This window comes from Cucurbita maxima, unplaced genomic scaffold (assembly GCF_002738345.1).
Source record: "Cucurbita maxima cultivar Rimu unplaced genomic scaffold, Cmax_1.0 Cma_Scf00003, whole genome shotgun sequence".
Lineage (NCBI taxonomy): Eukaryota > Viridiplantae > Streptophyta > Magnoliopsida > Cucurbitales > Cucurbitaceae > Cucurbita > Cucurbita maxima.
This window is the reverse complement of record NW_019272019.1, coordinates 7,052,863-7,070,621: the sequence shown is the minus strand read 5'-3', so window position 1 is coordinate 7,070,621 and position 17,759 is coordinate 7,052,863. Positions and strand designations below refer to the sequence as shown.

Genomic DNA, 17,759 nt, shown 5'->3' with positions numbered 1-17,759 from the left:
CATTGTCACCTTTTTTTTCTAGTACTAATACTAATGCGTCTGTCTTTCCCAACAATTTCTCGCTCATTCTCTCAAAACTTACTAATCCATGCAACTTTTTCTACGCAAATAAATTAATGAGACTGTATTTATTTTAAATTTTTAAAAAAATAAAAAAAACTAAGGATGAAAGGGTTTATTCCATTATTCCAATTTTATACCAATTCACCATTTATGTCAACGATGCAAAACCGATAGCTCCTAAGAATAGTAGCTTTACGATTAGATGGTATAAAATTGAATTATTTGTGGTGTTGTTTTTGGTAAATTCAAGGACACTGTTAGTTGGGGAAGAGTAGAGAATTTAGTCAAAATTGATGTCCGGATGGGATTGTATGGAGCAATTATAAATTGGGTTTTACTATTCTAGAATAAGCACTTAATAGTGTTCACACACTACAATTACAACTACAACTACAACTACAACTACTACAACCTGGGCTTTCTTTCACACGCAAACACAGCCCGCCCATACCACCTCCCATTGTTATGCCTGTCTGTGTCTTACTCATGTAATCTCTTAATGTACTATTTCAAAATAACTGAAAGATTAATGGTTTTGAATATGTTTCTTTCCAACCAAAAATAAAAGGACAAGCTTCACTTGTATTAATTAAAGTAGTTGGATTTGAAGAGGTAATTTATTTCCATAATATTACTCAGTAACCGCTACGGAAAAGATCAGGTTATAGATTCAAAAAAAGAAAAAAAAAAAGAAAAAGAAAAAGATATTAGGGGTTCGGGATAGGATGAAAACATATTATCGGAAGCGTTGACCACGGGTAATGGAAATAGTCAGATCCATTAGGCAATGGGGACTGGTAGGGGCACCCAATAAACGCCGTCGTACACAAGACAGAAGATGGCACAGTAGCAGTGGGACCAGGATGATTCCAGTTCCGGATAGCTACAATGTCAGTGCGGGCCCCTTGTACGGAAGCCGGACCCATCCATAAACGTGGACGTCTCACGGCAGGAGCATATGCTCCACCCCACACCCTCCCTCATCTGCTTCTATTCTACTCTCCCAGTGGAATCTCCTCTCTGTATTTTCTTTTTTTTTCTTTTCTTTTTTTTTTCTTTTTCTTCTTTCTCCACGGCCCCAAAAATGCAATGCAGCCTAAATGATCTCACACTCTTCCAAGGACGATAATGAAATACTACTTAGTAATGGAAATACTTCATTCTGTTAATAATTCTCAAGGGTAGAGAGATGAATCTTGAAAATAGAACCAAAGAATTAGCCTACCATATCTATCTATCTATATCGTATATCCTTCCTTCACCAACTAATTGTGTGCCACTCTATAACTATATAAAATTGAATTGCATTCTAAATTTGGAAACCGAACCAAGAAGATCTAGTAGAGAAGCTGTTGTTGTCCGACAAAGAACAGCGCCAATACAACCAGGGTTGTCAGAAGAATCCACATCCATGGTTGCATCCTCCTCTTACCCCGGTTTCGAAGTGGCGGAGGCATTGACTTTGTCTTGCTCTGCTTTGTGTACTGCGATGCTTTTTTAGGCCGCCTCTTCGCTGCTGTCCCCTGTTTACCTCTGTTTTCGGACTCCTCCTTCGGACCTTCTGCTGCTGGGGTCTTGGTGACTATAGCACATTCCATTTCATCCCGACCATTCCCAGCTTCCGTCCCAGCTGCCAGCTTCCTTTCCTTCTTCTTTGCTCTTTTCTCCCTTAGCTGTGCACAACAACACATGTTAGCTATCAAATTGTAATTCATACAGAAAAGAAAAGGAGCATATTATTATTAAGTCCATTACAATTAAATATATACATGCACTGAATACCTTCTCTCTCTCTTCCGCCTCTTTCCGTTCTTTAATTGCCGCCCTGGCCTGAGCTTTCTCAGCATTTCTTCTTTTCCTCTCCAACGCCTCTTTGGCTTTGGCCTTCTCTTCCAACTTACGTCGCTCCTTCAACTTGATTGCTTCCTCTTCCTTTCTCAACTCTTCTGCTTTCGCCGCCAGCTCCTCTTCCTCTCTTGTTCGCTTAATCTCCACTGGTCGCGGTGGCTCTTCTACCTCATTCTCGCTAGAGATACTTCTGGGGCCACTCTCTAAGGCCACAACTGTTTCCGGCTTCTTTTTTGTCGTTCGATTCTTCGTTTCGGCTACTTTCGTCACTGATTTGTCATTGTCTCTCGCATCATCAGCATCAGCAGCGGGTATCAATTTTTCTGTTTCCTGCATTGTTGAAACCGTTAAAAGAGAATTGTCCTTCGCTGGTCTCTCCTTTACAATATGGTTCGGTACATGCGGCTCTTCATTGGGGCCAAGGGAGCGGCCATCCAACGTCTTTAGTCGCCACAGGGTACTCCTCATGTTGCTCTTAATATATTCTTCCCTGAACTCGGCATTTGTGTTCCACAGTTCCATCATGCGCTCTACCTAAAATATTAATCAGTCAGAACATAGAAACAACTCGACACCCAAAATGAAACCCAATCAGAACTAGCAACACCGAATCAATAACAAAAAGTAACCTGATTATGTCAACAAAAAGAAGGTAAGAATAAAGTAACCTGATTAACACACAAACGTTGCAGTCTCTCTAGATCTCCACTCAATGCTATTTCATTGGCTTCCTTTGCGTCCTTCCGATAATTCCAGCAGTATTTGTTCTGGTCAAATTTCAACGGTTACACTTTCACTGGGTGACACTAGTTAAAAGGAACCCCACTGGTGGTGAAACGCCAACGGAGATAAACATAAAATGATACATATGTACAATTGCAACAAGATCTATTTGAGCTAAAAAGTACCCCAGGCCAGGTCCCACCTCGTACTTTTTAATCCGAGACTGAAGAATTCAAGACAAAAATGAAAACCACTATCCAATCTATCCTCGTCACAAAGTTACAATAGATCGTTGGGAACTACCTTCCTACGATGTCAACTTCGTTCCATTCTAACGTGATGAAGGAAAAAGACCCTGACCCTCATACCTTCGACACTTATTTTACACACATCATCTTCTAAAATGCTTACCACAACTAGATTAAGAGCAAAAATCACGAGTACAAACCTTCTCAGACAATTGCTTCCTCGTACTCTGTAAATTAGCATATGCTTCTTGGCGAATCTCATCGGCTGCTTTAAACTGGGATTGCAACTCGTCCAGCTTTATGCTTTCGTCATTATATTTCTTCTTAGCAACCTTTATTACTGATTCGGCTTTCAAAACATTGCCCCTCAGTAAATCCATCTCCTTTCTTAATAGCTGTGGGGTACAATTAATAAGTATCATGAGAATATGCGTATTTAAAACAAAATTGAAGATGCATTGTCTAAACCTTATGCTGCATTGCTAGTACTTGAAATAAATATCTTATGCATATGCATCTTTATCTTATGCTGCGCATTGCAAGTAGTTGAAAACATATATAGAGAAGCAGGGTATTATATATTTTACAGATGGATGCAGATGGCATAGAACAAACGTATCAAACCCTAGATCATACCTTTAGGCGCTCTTCAATCTGGTCCCTCTGGTCCAGTGCCTGTTGAAGCTCTTCCTGCTTACCCATAGTTGATGAAAGCTGTTCCCGCTGCTGCTTCAATTGCTTGATTTCACGAAGTAATTGCTTTTCCTCTTTTAGTGGCAGCGTTTCATGCTCTATCATGTGTTCAGTGTTGCGTATCTGCATACATTGAAGCACGATGTCACAGAACGTTGAAAAAATAAATGCTGGGGGCACAAGCATGCACATAGGCAGTAGGGGCGAGGACAATTGCTGAAAACATATTTAACTTGAAGATGAATAGGTGCTTACCCTGCCATCGATATCCTCAACGGACATTGCATTCTTCACTTTTGTTATCACTGACTGAACAGAGTCTATCTCCAGTCTTTTTGACTTCAGCAAGTCTCTTGCAGCTCTTCCTTCCGACATTGCTGCTTCAAGATTATCACTCAACGCTTTACATGCAGCCTGATCAGATAACCATTTGGGCCATGAAAAGATGTATAAACACACACACACACTCACACTCACACATTAAACTTCGAAACAATTTGTTAATGATCATTATTACCCTCATTGTCTGTATTTGAACCCGAATGGCATCTCGATCCTTGGTCTTCCGATCAACTTCTGTCTGAGCACACTTAATCTGCTCTCTTATATTTTGATCATCAAATCTAGGTACCTTAACCAAAAAGTTAAACGGCCTTGTTCCTGCCTCAGCCCCTACATTTTGCCCCGTTAAAGCATCAGCAGAACCTTCTGGAGAAACAGGTGAAGGTTCATTCTGGCAATCCTCATGAATGACCTCAGTTTCATCTTTCGTCAGCTTACCGTCAGTTTCAAAGACAACATCAGAGATTGAGTTCAGATTCCCTTCATCTTTTATCATGGAACGCTTGAGAACTTCAGTTTTTGACATACTGCAATCATCGCCAGGTATAGTTCTGCTACCACCTCCCATGGAAGATGTAATCTCGATGTCATCCACTGAATTCTCGTTAGCAGTTAGACTTGAGCTGCTTTTGTTATCATGCGATTCCGAGTCTGTTTCAACAGCAGAACTTTGTGGAATTGCAGGAGATTTAACGACACCATTAAAAACTTCAGGAACAGTGGAACCTCTCTCTTCACTTTCAATTGAAGTACAATCCTTAGATTTTGATCTCATATCATTACTGTGGAAAGTTGATTGGTCGTCTTTTTCGATGTGACCGTTCTCACACATGATCTCAAAATTAGAGTCACCAAGAAGGTCATCCTCACGATTTTCACTGACTTCCTGATCCGGTAGGACATCATCACCAGCAGAGGCCACATTTTCAGACATTGTATAATGCTCAACGTGAAGATCGGATCTCAGAAATGGATCATTAAGACAGTTCACAGAAGGCGTTTCCCTTATTTCAATCTTAGTATTTCCTATCACAACAATAGATACTGCTGTTTCAATGCTTTCCACTCGCTCAATGTCCTCGGGGATTAATTGACTGCCAGCAACAGAGTTGTCACCACAAGCAATTCTAGATTGGTCGAGTGCAGTGGGCATATCATCTTCATTTCCAGAGACTGTACATTCCAAATCTCCAACCTTGATACATTCGTCCACCTTAGGTTGAGAAACCGTCTCTGAATTCTCTTCCAGTTCGAACACATGATTCACCACTTGTTCATTCACGGTAATCTCACTTAACTCTACTCTTGGATCACTAATAAACATCGTAGGAGATAATATATGAGTTTCATCAGTAGCAATATCATAATCTACAGAGCCAGGTGAGGATTCAGTAAGGTCATGGAAGCTGGTCCTGTTAACTATAGTGTCTTTGTCATCAATAGCCTCCAAGGGGTCATCTTGATCCATACTAGTTGGCAAGCCATCATCCGTCCTAATGGGCATAGAACCATTTATGTCTTCTGGACAGACCAATGGACTAGGAGTTGCTTCCAAATCCTGCTCCATGTCCGCTTTGTTTTCTTCTGAGGGCTCTAAAAGAGAAAGTTCATTATTTAAACTTTCTTGTTCCTCACCAGCAACCTGGAAACGTTCGCCATCCTGACTAATTGTAATTTGAGTGCTCTCAGGGTTCTCTTCATTCAATGCAACCCCTTGTTTACATTCCCCTTTAACGTCTTCCACGGAATCATCAAGATGATCTACCTCGGATTTAGCAGCACCCAAACTTATAATTTGAGATTCTCCTATTCCTCCTACAGAATCGCTTACCACAGCTTTACTTACCATCTCATCAACCTTCTCTTGAACATTAACACAATGGCAGTCAGCAGCCTCCATCGTGGCATCTTGTGATTCTCGAATGCTTTCCTCTCTCTCAAAAGATTCCATCTCAGTTTCTTCACTGCGGTTAGGTATGGTATCAGACAATTCATTGATAACCACTGTTTCATTATCCTCGGGAATTACTTCCCCTTCTTCCCCACGCTTTTCCATGGAAGCAGACGATGTGTTGGTGTCGACTATTTCATTTTGCCCCCTAAGCTCAATGTCCTCCACCTCCCGAGAAGATTCCTCCTCGAGTTCTGACCTAGGATTTGCCTCGGTATTAGACAAATCAAAGGCTTTCACTATGCCATTTTCCTCGTGATTCTGAGTGTCGTCTGCCTTTAGAGATGACTCTACCTCGGTTTCTTCCCCAGGGTTTGACTCAGTATCAGAAAGCATGATTGCAACCGTTCCATTTTCCTTGTGAATCTGGATACTGTCTGCTTTCTGAGAAGACTCCGCCTCAATGTCTATCACAGGATTTTCTTCGGTATCAGAAGACTTCATGATTCCCACTATTCCATTATCCTCATGAATTTGAATATCTTCCGCCATTTGAGAAGACTCCACCTTGACTTCTCCACTACGATTTGAATCGGGGTTAGAAGATCCAGGGGTAGAAATTATTTGATTTTCCTCCTGAATGTGAATGTCTTCAGTTTCATGAGGAGACTCTACCCCATGGATTTCGCCGGAATTTGTCACTGCATCAAAAGGTTCGTTGGTAGCCTGGCCCTCCGGGATTCGAGTTTCTTCCACCGTTGGAGAAAAATTCAGTTGAGGTTCCGCTTCATCCTCCTTGGCGTCAGAAGATTGAAGGACATCCGCCACTCTGATCTCATCCAGAATTGCGTCACTCTTATTCACATGATCAGAAAAATTGAATTGGGAATCCCCCAGTGCATCAGAAACGAAAATCGATTCAGGTTTTCTATCGTCGTCAGTACTCAATTCCCCATCACGAACCTTAATCTCCGTATCAACATTCTGGGAACACTTTGCTTGCCCATTGACATCGGAAGCAACGTGATCATCGGAAGTTGCAGCATCGTTGGAGCTAACGAAAACGTAAGAACCGTCGGTATCATCCTTAGGAATTGCAGTAGCACAGTCAAGGGGTTCTGCATTGCAGGCTTTAGGCAAATTCTCGTAGGTACTCATATCCAAGGTACATTTCTCGTTAACCTCAGAGAAGTCGGCGAGCACATCCATGTCAGCCATCGTTATGTATAAAAAAGACTCAAAACTCCGAAAGACGATCACAAAGGGAGATTGCTGATTAAATCGAATTCAGAAACATGAACATAAAAGGAGAAGGAGAAGGAAAAGGAGAGATTAGAAAGTGGGAAAAGGTAAGAGCAAGTCAACGATATTAAAAGGGAAAGATCTCAACTACAGAAAGGAGAGAGAGTTACCGGAAGCGAAAGCGAAGGAGTGGGTTGAATTTGGCAGATCGAGTAGAGAAGATCATCGAGTTGCAGGCATGAATGTGGATAATTGCAGGTGCAGATCTTGAGAACTGGTTCAGGGACTGCGGAGAGAAGAATTAAGGTCTGAGAAAGAGGCAGAGTCGTAGATGAGAGTGAAACAAACAGCTGGCGAGGGGAAGAAGAAGGAGAAGGAGAAGGAGAAGAGAGAGACTGGTCTCTTCTCTACTTGCTATTCTAATATTTTTTCAAGTCAAATTAACAAATCTACTCCTTAGAAATTACTTTAAAAAGAGCTGATTTTATTTTATTCAAAAATCAAATCAAAAATACTTTTTTCTTTTTTGTAATATATATAATTTCGCATTGGCGTAATTTTATAAAATGCACGTCCTGCTATTTACACTAACATGGGCCACGTTAGTGTCGGCTATTCCCTGTTGTTTTAATTATTATAATATTCATTTAACTAAAAATAAAAAATAAAAATAAGAGGACAGTCAATAAATGATCATTAATTAAATCCATAGGTTATAAATGGATGTTTAAATAATGTTGATTGTCGCTACGCCAAGTTCATTAATTATACAAGTAATCTTTTCGATTATTCTTAAATTCTACTAAATTACATATCTTCATTGATGAATACTTTATCAAATAAAATCTAATAATTTAAAAATCTAAATTCGATTGGTTAAAGTAAAAAAAAAAACAAATTTTTATTGCTTTTATAAAATATTAAATTAATTGTATCTAATAGATTTAGTTGTAACGATATAAGATAAAAGATCGCATTTGTTTTCTGTCATTTATTTATCCAACTGATTTCAGATATTGTTTTTTTTATTTTAAATAATTTATTTTAGATATTGTTTAAAAAAAAAAAAAAAAAAGATTTTCGATGGTATTTTAAAGCTGCCTAATATTTAAAAAACGAAACGTTGAAAAAGGAGGAGAGAAAGGTAGGGGGAAAGATTCGAATACCGTGGAGATTTGGAGATTGGAGTGTCGGTGGGATTATTGTTAACTCCAAAATCTGAATATGCCGTCCGATTCTAACTAATCTTCTGGTACACAAATAAAACACTTCTCCAGCCGATCACAGTGGGTGCTAGGATAGAAACAGAAGATGAAGAGAAGCACGTTGAAGCGTGGGTTGGCTCGCATGCGCATCCAGGTCCCAATCCATATACACAACAAGTTGACCTACTACAAGCCTGTGGAGGGCGTTGTCAACATTCTTTAAAAAGATTATCACACAACATGGCTTCTCCAAACTTTATACCACTCTTTCACTCTTCACCATTTTGTAGGGGACCTGTGGCTGTGACCACTGCAGGTGGGTTGCTATACTGATTCCTTAAAAATCATGGGTAGCAGTAGACCTATACTTGGCCCCATTTCAACCCTACAAATCCTTCTCGGAGCTCCCAAATTGGAAGGCCTACACTCCCCCCACGTTCACCACCACCCTCAAACATGAACTCTACCCTATGCCTTCGGTTCCCCCATCCCTTTGAACTCATCAAATTACCAACTAAAATGATACAATAAAATCATGTCCTCCACCTCAAAGTGGCCACTGCGTTCCTCTTCCTTGCATAAATGCCTCAGGATAACACTGTACTGCTAATCCATTCGGCTAAAAACCTAACTATAGGTTCCTAAGCACTAATCACCATCTCAAAGAAATCCCTACAACTGTTCCCACTTATAGCTCTATATAAAAATTAATCAACCACCTTTTACTTCAATCATTTATCTTTAAATAACAAATATAGTTCCAGACCTTTTTTTCTTTCTTCACAAATAGGTCTCTAAACTTTCATCAGTGTCTAATCTCTAAACAAGTTTTCAAATATATGTCTAAAATGTCCTATTGTACACAAATTAAAATGAAGTTCAATGCTATATTTAACATTTTTAAGGTTCAAGATACTTTATTAAAGTTGAGTAAAATTTGTTTCAAAAACAAATTTTACCAAGCTTTAGCTTCTCAAAGATGCTTGATGTACGACAGATAGATATAATGACCACACCATTAAGTATTAACTTATCAAGCAACAATCTCCCATCTAGAACAGCATGATTGTTTGTCCATCCCTTATGAACACTATATAGATTTGAGGAAACTATACTTTATAATCCAGATTCCAATTATAAGCTACTTCATGATGAGTTGAGCAGGGAAAGAAAGTTATTGTGGAAAGGGTCTGAAACGTGTTCAAGAAGGTTTTGGATTGGTCCCTTACCCGTCAAAGCAGCTTGACTGTAAAATCCTAGCCAAGCAACCATGGCTAACCGCCCATTTTTAATCTCTTTCACTTTCAGTTCCTCAAAAGCTGCAGCATCCTCGGACAGGTTCAAGGGATCAAACAACACACCACCTGGATAATTTATATCCCCCGGCAGATATATTCCCAGAGGCTCCAATGCCTCTATGCCACAATATCTTGCATACTCAGGTCCAACCTACTTGCATTTTAACTTACATCATACGGTTGTAAGAACAATCAGACATATAATAGTTTAATATGCCCTCTTAACAATAGACAATCTCAATTCTTCAACATCTTTAGTTAATAACATCCTTTCTAATATTAACTCAACAAATGGTATCATCAAAAGTTTAGTTTTTGTGGAGGAAATGAGGAGTCAGATAGGTCTTAGTAGTTATGACTTGGAGTATAATTTTCAAATTGTTAGTGGCATGAAAAGGTTTCTAATGAGGCACTTGATGATGAAGGTTTTGAAGAAACTCTTTGTTCTATTTTTCAAGAAGACAAAATTAATTCCCCTTCAAAGAACACAGTCAGATGATTCTCCATCTTCCCCTCTCATCAACTTTCTTCCTCTATAAACAAAGGGGCATTAAATCTATGGAGATTATTTCTTTGAGAACGGGGTTTTTGCCTGTACTTCCGTTCTTTCTCCTTGGAATGATCTTGTCTTTGGCTGATGTTTTTTGATTTGCTCTTCGGCCTTTAGTTCTTGGGTGAAGTTACTGCTTCTTTTGGTTTTCTTTGCAGTTGAGTTTTGCTGATAGAGCTTTTGGTTGTTCGGCCATGTGGTGTTCGTGCATTTCTCCATGGCAGTTGTTGCTTTTCTTCCTTTTCTGGTGTGATATTTCAAGCTGGTTGGTGCGGTTTCTATTTGAAGCTGCGGTGGTTTGAGGAGCTTCACATTAATGTTTAGCTTTTGTTTGTAAGCTCTCTAAGAGCTTTTTGATCTACTAGTCTTGCATTTATTTATTTATTTATTATTTATTTTTTTTTTTTGTTATCGTTGGCAATTCTTTAGTTCCTCTTTTTTGTTTGGTTTGTTTTGGTTTCTTTTCAGGTTCTTGTAATCTTTTTCTTTTTTCTTTTTTCTTTTTTCTTTGGGCGTTATGCTTTTCCTATCTCCCCATTCGGAGGTTCATATATTTTAATTCTCTTTTATTCCTTTTCATACACCAATGAAAAGTTACACTTGTTAAAACAAAAAACAAAAATCTATTTAAATTTTTTTTTCTAACGTGTAATCTCCGAAAGGAAAATTTTAATTCCAAATTCCTAAACAAGCTAATCAAGGGCCAAGGCTGGTTGTAGAAACTGCAATGGGAACCAAGCCATTTATTGTGTTTGGTGGGAATGGGGTGAAATTTGATTGAGGTTAACCAACTCAAGTTAACACACGTTATAATGTCATGCTTCCCTCAACCATTTAACTGAAGTGCCAAAAGATATGACAAAAAGAAAATGTGAGAAGGCAGAACATAAGATTGTTTGATATAGGTTACCATCAAAATAGCTTGGCAAATTGCAATGACGATCACTCCTTGGCTTCCAGCTAAATGAAGCCCTGGAATTCCAAGATAGTCGAGTGTATCTCCCTGGTGGAACGAGAACACAAACAGTAACATGATAGAGTCAATTACAAGTGCTGGAAAGTAGGGATGAATGAATGGGGAGCTACGCACACCCATGGAGTTTATAGAAGGGAATATGAAATATTGTAATTGAAAATGTTTGTCCCTAATTTATTGAAACAAAGTAGCGAAAGAGTAATTGAAATAGAAGACAGCAACCGAACTCAAGCTTATCACGGCACTGAAAGACATGAAGTCATAACTCATTATTTGATTTCATTAATAAAGGATGACATGAAAAACTAGACTTTAAAATAAAACATGATTAGACAGAAGCAATAAGTTAAACAGTAATTTGAAAGTGAAAAAAAACATAACCAAACAAGCGTAAAAATATAAAAACAAACCATGCAGACACACGGAAAGATCCTATATGATGGATATCCAGAAAAATGGTTAACCAAGAGATGGAAAACAAACCTTAAGTTTTGAATATCCCACTCGCCACCAGATGGGTTCAGTGAAATGAAAAGCTCCAAAAATATCTAAGATCTCTGGAACTAAAGCACCAAGGGACGCTAACATAGCCCAACGAGCATGCAGTATTTCAAAGCTGAAATATGATACATACATAAAAATTATTGATGGAGGTTTAAAAAAGAAATGTATACATTCAATAAGAGTTGCTTATCTAAGGTAATTTAGGACTGTAAAGTTATACTACGTACAGAACAGCTCAAATATCTCCAAAGTTGGATAGAAAGATGTGCAGTACGCAAGTTTTGTATCAAGCAAACAAACATGTGGATAATCATTCGGGGACTGTTTTAAGGTGATGTCTATATTATGTTATGCCGGATCATTTCATTACTCTCACAGCTTATATGCATTGATAATCATCATGTCGTCCCTTAGTCTACCGGCCACTCACAAGTCAAATAATCATATTCTCTCATGGTGTGCACTAATACATCTACATATGATTCCAGATATTGGAGAAAAAAGAAACTGAGAATCATATTCTCTCATGGTGTGCCCTAATACATCTACATATGATTCCAGATATTGGAGAAAAAAAGAAACTGCTGAAGAATCATATTCTCTCATGCTGTGCACTAATACATCTACATACGATTCCAGATATTGGAGAAAAAAGAAACTGCTGAAGAAAATTTTAGGCTAAAAGAAGCTCAATATACTTGAAGTACTTCCGAAAAGCCACTGGATCCTCACTCAGACCTGCAATATCAAATCCATAATCACCCGGCAGTTCACCTGTCAGATATTTTGGATAATTGTATGGTAGTGGACCAAGCCAGCGAGGACGCTTTTCTCCATACCACGAGCTGCAATTATTCACCAATAGAATAGTATTTACAACACGATGCAATTTGATTCAATTGTACCATTCGTTTATATGTTTTCTGGCAGTCAAAACATTCATAGTTGGATAAACAATAATTCATAAGATCACATCCAATCCAATGTAAATTAGTACAAGCAAAAGATCGCAGCCATGTAATCTATTTCAAGAATGAAGAAGATTTGCAAAGCATGAAAGATACTAGAGAATAATCTACATGAAATAAAGATAGCAAATTCCCGAAATCCTTTAATAGCATGAAAATTTGAAACCCTTTTTAAAAAATGTCCATGTCATTCCTTCAAAATTATTAGTTGGACATAATTTGTTGATTCTTTAGCGAACGTTACATATTATTTATGTCCGGAACCAGGATACATAAAAATGATGGAAAATTCAAGAGGAACGTAGGAAATCTAAAAAGAAATTAAAATGAAATAAATATTTAAGAAATACTACTGGCCCAATGAAACTTCAAAAATTAAATAGATATCCAAAATTTGAAATGGAATATTCACCATAACTTAACTAGAAGAACATTTATGTGGCATACATTCCACCAGGAACTGGCCTGGTAGTCAATAGAAACCAATATAAATAAAAAAAGGAATTTAAAGGAAATGAGTTCAAGTCATGATAGCCAAAAGATTTAAATATCTTACAAGTTTCCTTGGCAACCGAATACAGTAGCAAACATTTTTACTTTTTAGTAACTAAATGTTGTTAGTTTGTTTTACTTGGTCCAAGTCAAGTACCTCGTTCTGTTACGACTTAGCTAGACATTTGGATATATTAATACTTTGTTGTATGGCACTTTCATCATAATAATAAAAGTTGGTATACTAGCCGTAAATTCTGAGAAAATTTGTGAGAAAACCTTTTAGATGAATCAGATATCTTTAATCTAGCATATCGAAGACCAATGGTGGCAGCAATGAAACATAGATTTAGCACAAGGATTAGAGGAGAGCAAGAAAGATGAATGGAGAGAATGATGCAAATAGGAGAATATCTGAAGGCTATGGTCGAGGCCTGGGCAGAATGGGGTGGGGATGGAGGAGGCTGTGACGGACTACTATCTTCAGGCCAGAGCAATTATGGGAGCAATATCCAGTTTCTTAATCCAAACACATTGCCAGCAATGAATCACTAAGTTTAATTGTCAGCTAGTTGATAAAGAATGGTGCAACAGGGGTTAAAGTGCCCAAGTTCATGTTTCAGGTACTTGTTATTTCGTTGCTACAAATTTATTGCTTAATTCAAAGAAATATTGGATACTTGCCTCTGCCGCTACTAGTCATATCGTTCCAACAGAACAAGTATCCATGACAATGAAACCAGTTGATAATGCCTCGATTGCTTTGCCCAGAAGAGACGCTAGTTTGTGTACTTTATGGCAATGTGAAGCTCAACTGTTTGAGCTTAAAGATATTCCAGGTTCCAAACGATTCCAATAAGTTTTAACCATGAACCCTTTGGTTTCTACGTCTTCTTTAAGAATCACTGTCTTGATCACAATCTACTCACTTTGAACATGACTGATAACACCACAATGCATGAAGTTCTATGGGTTCTAAATACACTTTAATTCAACGTGTATGTAATTATTCTAAAAATACGAGTAGACCAACTTGGCGTTGGCGTCACCAAATCACGCGTGCATCAATAAATAAGCTTACCCGATTACCTATCTTTTCTAGCCTGCTCAGCAAGAGCCTTGAACTTCGAAGACTTGGCGACCGCAGCATTTTTTTTCTTTTCCAATTGCCTCTGGAGCGACTCTCCGAATGGGCTATTGGCGATGGCTTTCACGGCCGTGAAAGGAATTGCGGAGAATATCAAAATCCCCGCAAGCTAAAGCATGATGAAGAAAATAAAAAAGACTCAGCAATCAGCGAAAAATGGAAACAGCTAGCTTGTTTTCTTACAAACCTCCTGCCATGAAGCTGTGCAAGTGAAACGATGAGGGATGGAGGGGCTGTTTCGAAGATTGAGGGCTATGGTGCGCGAACGGAGTTGTTGAAGAGAACTCCCATAGAATGAGGCGGAGGAAGATGAAACTGCAGAAGGCGAAGTGTGTGGATGAAATAGCGCCATTACCATCTATGCTATTAGAGTCATCACTGAGCTATAACGCACTTTTATGGCGCGTTTAAACATCAGATGTTTTTTTTGGTCAAATTTGATTCTCTCCTCCTTTCTCCCCCATAGTCCACACTCCTTTGTCTTTTCCTTTTTTCTTCAAACAGCTATTTCATAACTCTGATTTTTTTTTTTTTTTAAATACAACAAATACTTCCCTGTGTAATTAAACTTATTGCAAAAAGTATTTAATAAGGAAAACAAAAAAGTATCTAAAAGTTGTTTCATAGACCAATAATTTATCCTACGAACTCTTGGGTCATAACTTTTGTCTGTGCCCTAAAACCATCTCTAAAGACAAAATGAGTATTAAAAGAACTCACTCTCCTATTATGAGTAAGATATGCAAACCACTCATTAATCAAATAGAATGACTCTAGTAGTTAGTTATCTCTAACCTATTTGGATGGAGAAAAATAAAAAAAATGATTTCAAGTTCCTACCAATTTTGACAATAATGAAAATGGAGAAGTTTTTTTGTGAATTTGATACTTGTGTTTTTTGGTTTGGAAGGCCTCCAATGTATGTATGCCAAATGCCAAAAATGATATAGTTGATGGTCGAGGTGCAAGTAGTGTATTACCGAAATTGTTTCGAAACGAAAAACAAAAACATCAAACACCAAACGTAAGCCAACTCATTCTTTAATCACTAAGACTTCATTAACTTCTCACATAAATCAATTTCATTCTATTAACCGGTATAGATTAAAAGGGGTTGGTCGATAGATGCAAGTATAAATTATAAAGTTTAGAAAAGTATTTTCGAAATAAGACTCAAAATTCAAAAATATTTTTATTAAACTTGGCAAGTGCTGCTAAAACTCAAACGATCCCTTTTGGAGCTCTTGGTCTAGATCCATTTCTCCAATTTAGGGTTTTTGCTTCCCTTCCTACTTTTATCTTGCAATAGAACCATCGGTTCGGTTCATCATTTGGTTTTAATTTGAATTCCACTTCTTCTCCGTCGAAACCTTTTCAATCAGGTCCAGAATTGTTGCTCAAAACTTTTTCATCTGATCTCCAATGGCTGAACACTTGGCCTCAATATTTGGCTCGGAGAAGGACCGTGTCAACTGCCCTTTCTATTTCAAGATCGGCGCCTGCCGTCATGGAGATCGCTGCTCTCGCCTCCACAACCGCCCTACTATTTCCCCGACACTTCTCTTGTCGAACATGTACCAACGCCCCGACATGATCACCCCCGGCGTCGATGCTCAGGGCCAGCCTATAGATCCCCGAAAGATTCAGGAGCACTTTGAGGATTTCTATGAAGACATTTACGAGGAACTTGGTAAGTTCGGTGAGATCGAGTGCCTTAATGTCTGTGATAATCTCGCCGACCACATGATTGACAATGTCTACGTTCAGTTTTGGGAGGATGACCAGGCAGCTGCCGCATTACAAGCGTTGCAATGGCGGTTCTACTCTGGTCGACCCATTATCGCAGATTTTTCTCCGGTGACTGATTTCCGCGAAGCCACGTGCCGCCAATACGAGGAGAATAATTGCAATCGAGGGGGATATTGCAATTTTATGCATGTCAAGATGATCGGGAAGGATTTGAGGAGGAAGCTGTTCGGTAGGCACCGGGGATATAGGCGGAGCCGGAGCAGGAGTAGAAGTTTGAGTCCGCGGAACCGGAGGAGTTGGATAGGCGCGAGAGGGATTACAGAGATCGTGAGTCTCGCGGAAACGGACGGAGCAAGGAGCGTCATGATAGGTATGATAGGGATGGGGGAAGGAGAAGGCATGGTAGCCCCAGACGAAGCAGAAGCCCTGTGAGAGAAGGAAGCGTAGAGCGCCGTGCCCGTATTGAACAGTGGAACCGAGAAAGGGAGGAGAAGCAGTGAAGTGACGACGTGTTTTGGTAATCGTTCTGTGCTCTGTCATTTAATTATATACCTTACACCACAGTACTTTCTGCCTGAATAGGAAGTAGAAATCTGCTCTAGACAAAACGGTGGATATGATATGATATCAAGTAGCCTTTTGGTTTGGTTACCTGCTATTCTGTTTCTAGTTCATGCTGTCGGATATGATTTCTCAGCTATTTCTATCTCCGGTCGTCACTCATAGACTGAACTTCTGCTTCTTCTTCTGTTTATTCCCATTACTTCCTTTCTACTCGCCTGCTTCAATTTCCGACTTCTTCTGTTTATTCCCATTACTTCCTTTCTACTCGCCTGCTTCAATTTCCGACTTCTTCTGTTTATTCCCATTACTTCCTTTCTACTCGCCTGCTTCAATTTCCGACTTCTTCTGTTTATTCCCATTACTTCCTTTCTACTCGCCTGCTTCAATTTCCGACTTCTTCTGTTTATTCCCATTACTTCCTTTCTACTCGCCTGCTTCAATTTCCGACTCAGGCAGGAACAAGATAGGAAGGAAATTCGTTCGCCAATTCGCTACTAGTTCAAATTCTGGTTGATATATCAGTGGGTTGGATTTATTTCATATAATAGATAGTGGGTGGACATGTGTAACAAACAAGTTTTTTCTGTGTTCTAGTCAAATTGACGATTGTGGAATGAATATGCGGACAAACTGTGCATGGGGCTTTATTACTTACACAACTGGTAATTCCAGAAAATCCAAAAGGTTGTTCGGCACAATTGCTTGGAATCTAGTGAAGCTGACAATTATGGCCTTGGGTTGGGGTTTTTATAGTTAAGTAAGAAATGGAGGAGGGGTTATCCATGATTCTAAGGGAATGGGGTTTTGGACTTGAGATTTGGCATGCCATCTGTGGTTGCTGTCCACTCCATATTATATTGATTTTGGTATTGACATGCCTTTCTGTCTTCCTCCTCTCCTCTCCTTTTTCGAGGGGTTCGATAGAAATGGTTCGTTATATTATTGTATAGGTATCGAGGAGGGCTCAAATGGCATGCCACCAAGTCTCGTTAGGAGGGGGTTATGTGGAATTCAGTCGTCAATTTTGTTCATGTACATCAAATATGCTGAAACAAGTGGCATAGGGACATTATGTTCCAAGTGTTTAGTTGGTCGTTAGCTTCATATTTTCTTCCGATGACAGGGTATTGTTAGTAAATCGGGACAATCCTAACTTGTATGTTTTTGAAACAACACCCCCTCCTGTTTTTTTTTTTTTTTCTATCAAATGATCCATGAAATTGTAGGAACAGAGGCTGACTTGTTTAAAATTAGAA

General features: G+C 38.9%; 2 protein-coding genes and 1 pseudogene across 2 annotated transcripts; 1 reads left to right on the top strand and 2 right to left on the bottom strand.

Moving 5' to 3' along the window:
* Nucleotides 1-1,187: 1,187 nt before the first annotated feature.
* Nucleotides 1,188-8,495, bottom strand: LOC111474484. The gene is made up of 9 exons (XM_023119560.1): nucleotides 8,217-8,495; nucleotides 7,221-7,336; nucleotides 4,093-7,080; nucleotides 3,831-3,989; nucleotides 3,519-3,698; nucleotides 3,083-3,277; nucleotides 2,580-2,678; nucleotides 1,846-2,445; nucleotides 1,188-1,736 (listed from the first exon to the last, which is right to left on the bottom strand). The coding sequence occupies exons 3-9, from the start codon at nucleotides 7,024-7,026 to the stop codon at nucleotides 1,401-1,403; spliced, it is 4,503 nt and encodes a 1,500-aa protein (XP_022975328.1). The 5' UTR covers nucleotides 7,027-7,080; nucleotides 7,221-7,336; nucleotides 8,217-8,495; the 3' UTR covers nucleotides 1,188-1,400.
* A 730-nt stretch (nucleotides 8,496-9,225) lies between these two features.
* Nucleotides 9,226-14,609, bottom strand: LOC111474607 (chlorophyll a-b binding protein 7, chloroplastic). The gene is made up of 6 exons (XM_023119607.1): nucleotides 14,378-14,609; nucleotides 14,133-14,299; nucleotides 12,282-12,428; nucleotides 11,563-11,695; nucleotides 11,014-11,106; nucleotides 9,226-9,704 (listed from the first exon to the last, which is right to left on the bottom strand). Exons 1-6 carry the CDS (start codon nucleotides 14,546-14,548, stop codon nucleotides 9,402-9,404), a joined length of 1,014 nt encoding a protein of 337 aa, XP_022975375.1. The 5' UTR covers nucleotides 14,549-14,609; the 3' UTR covers nucleotides 9,226-9,401.
* Nucleotides 14,610-15,476: 867 nt separating this feature from the next.
* On the top strand, nucleotides 15,477-16,608 carry LOC111474663 (annotated as a pseudogene).
* Nucleotides 16,609-17,759: the final 1,151 nt, after the last annotated feature.

Excerpts from the sequence above, each read along its gene's own strand:
- LOC111474484 (XM_023119560.1), bottom strand. The coding sequence starts at position 7,026 with ATGGCTGACATGGATGTGCTCGCCGACTTCTCTGAGGTTAACGAGAAA. Across the intron at positions 3,699-3,830 it reads TTGAGGATATCGATGGCAGG|ATACGCAACACTGAACACAT; the intron begins GTAAGCACCTAT and ends CAATGTATGCAG. Across the intron at positions 1,737-1,845 it reads AGGCGGAAGAGAGAGAGAAG|CTAAGGGAGAAAAGAGCAAA; the intron begins GTATTCAGTGCA and ends TGTTGTGCACAG.
- LOC111474607 (XM_023119607.1), bottom strand. The coding sequence starts at position 14,548 with ATGGTAATGGCGCTATTTCATCCACACACTTCGCCTTCTGCAGTTTCA. Across the intron at positions 11,696-12,281 it reads GCTTTTCGGAAGTACTTCAA|CTTTGAAATACTGCATGCTC; the intron begins GTATATTGAGCT and ends ATCATATTTCAG. Across the intron at positions 11,107-11,562 it reads TGGGATATTCAAAACTTAAG|GGAGATACACTCGACTATCT; the intron begins GTTTGTTTTCCA and ends TCGTTCCACCAG.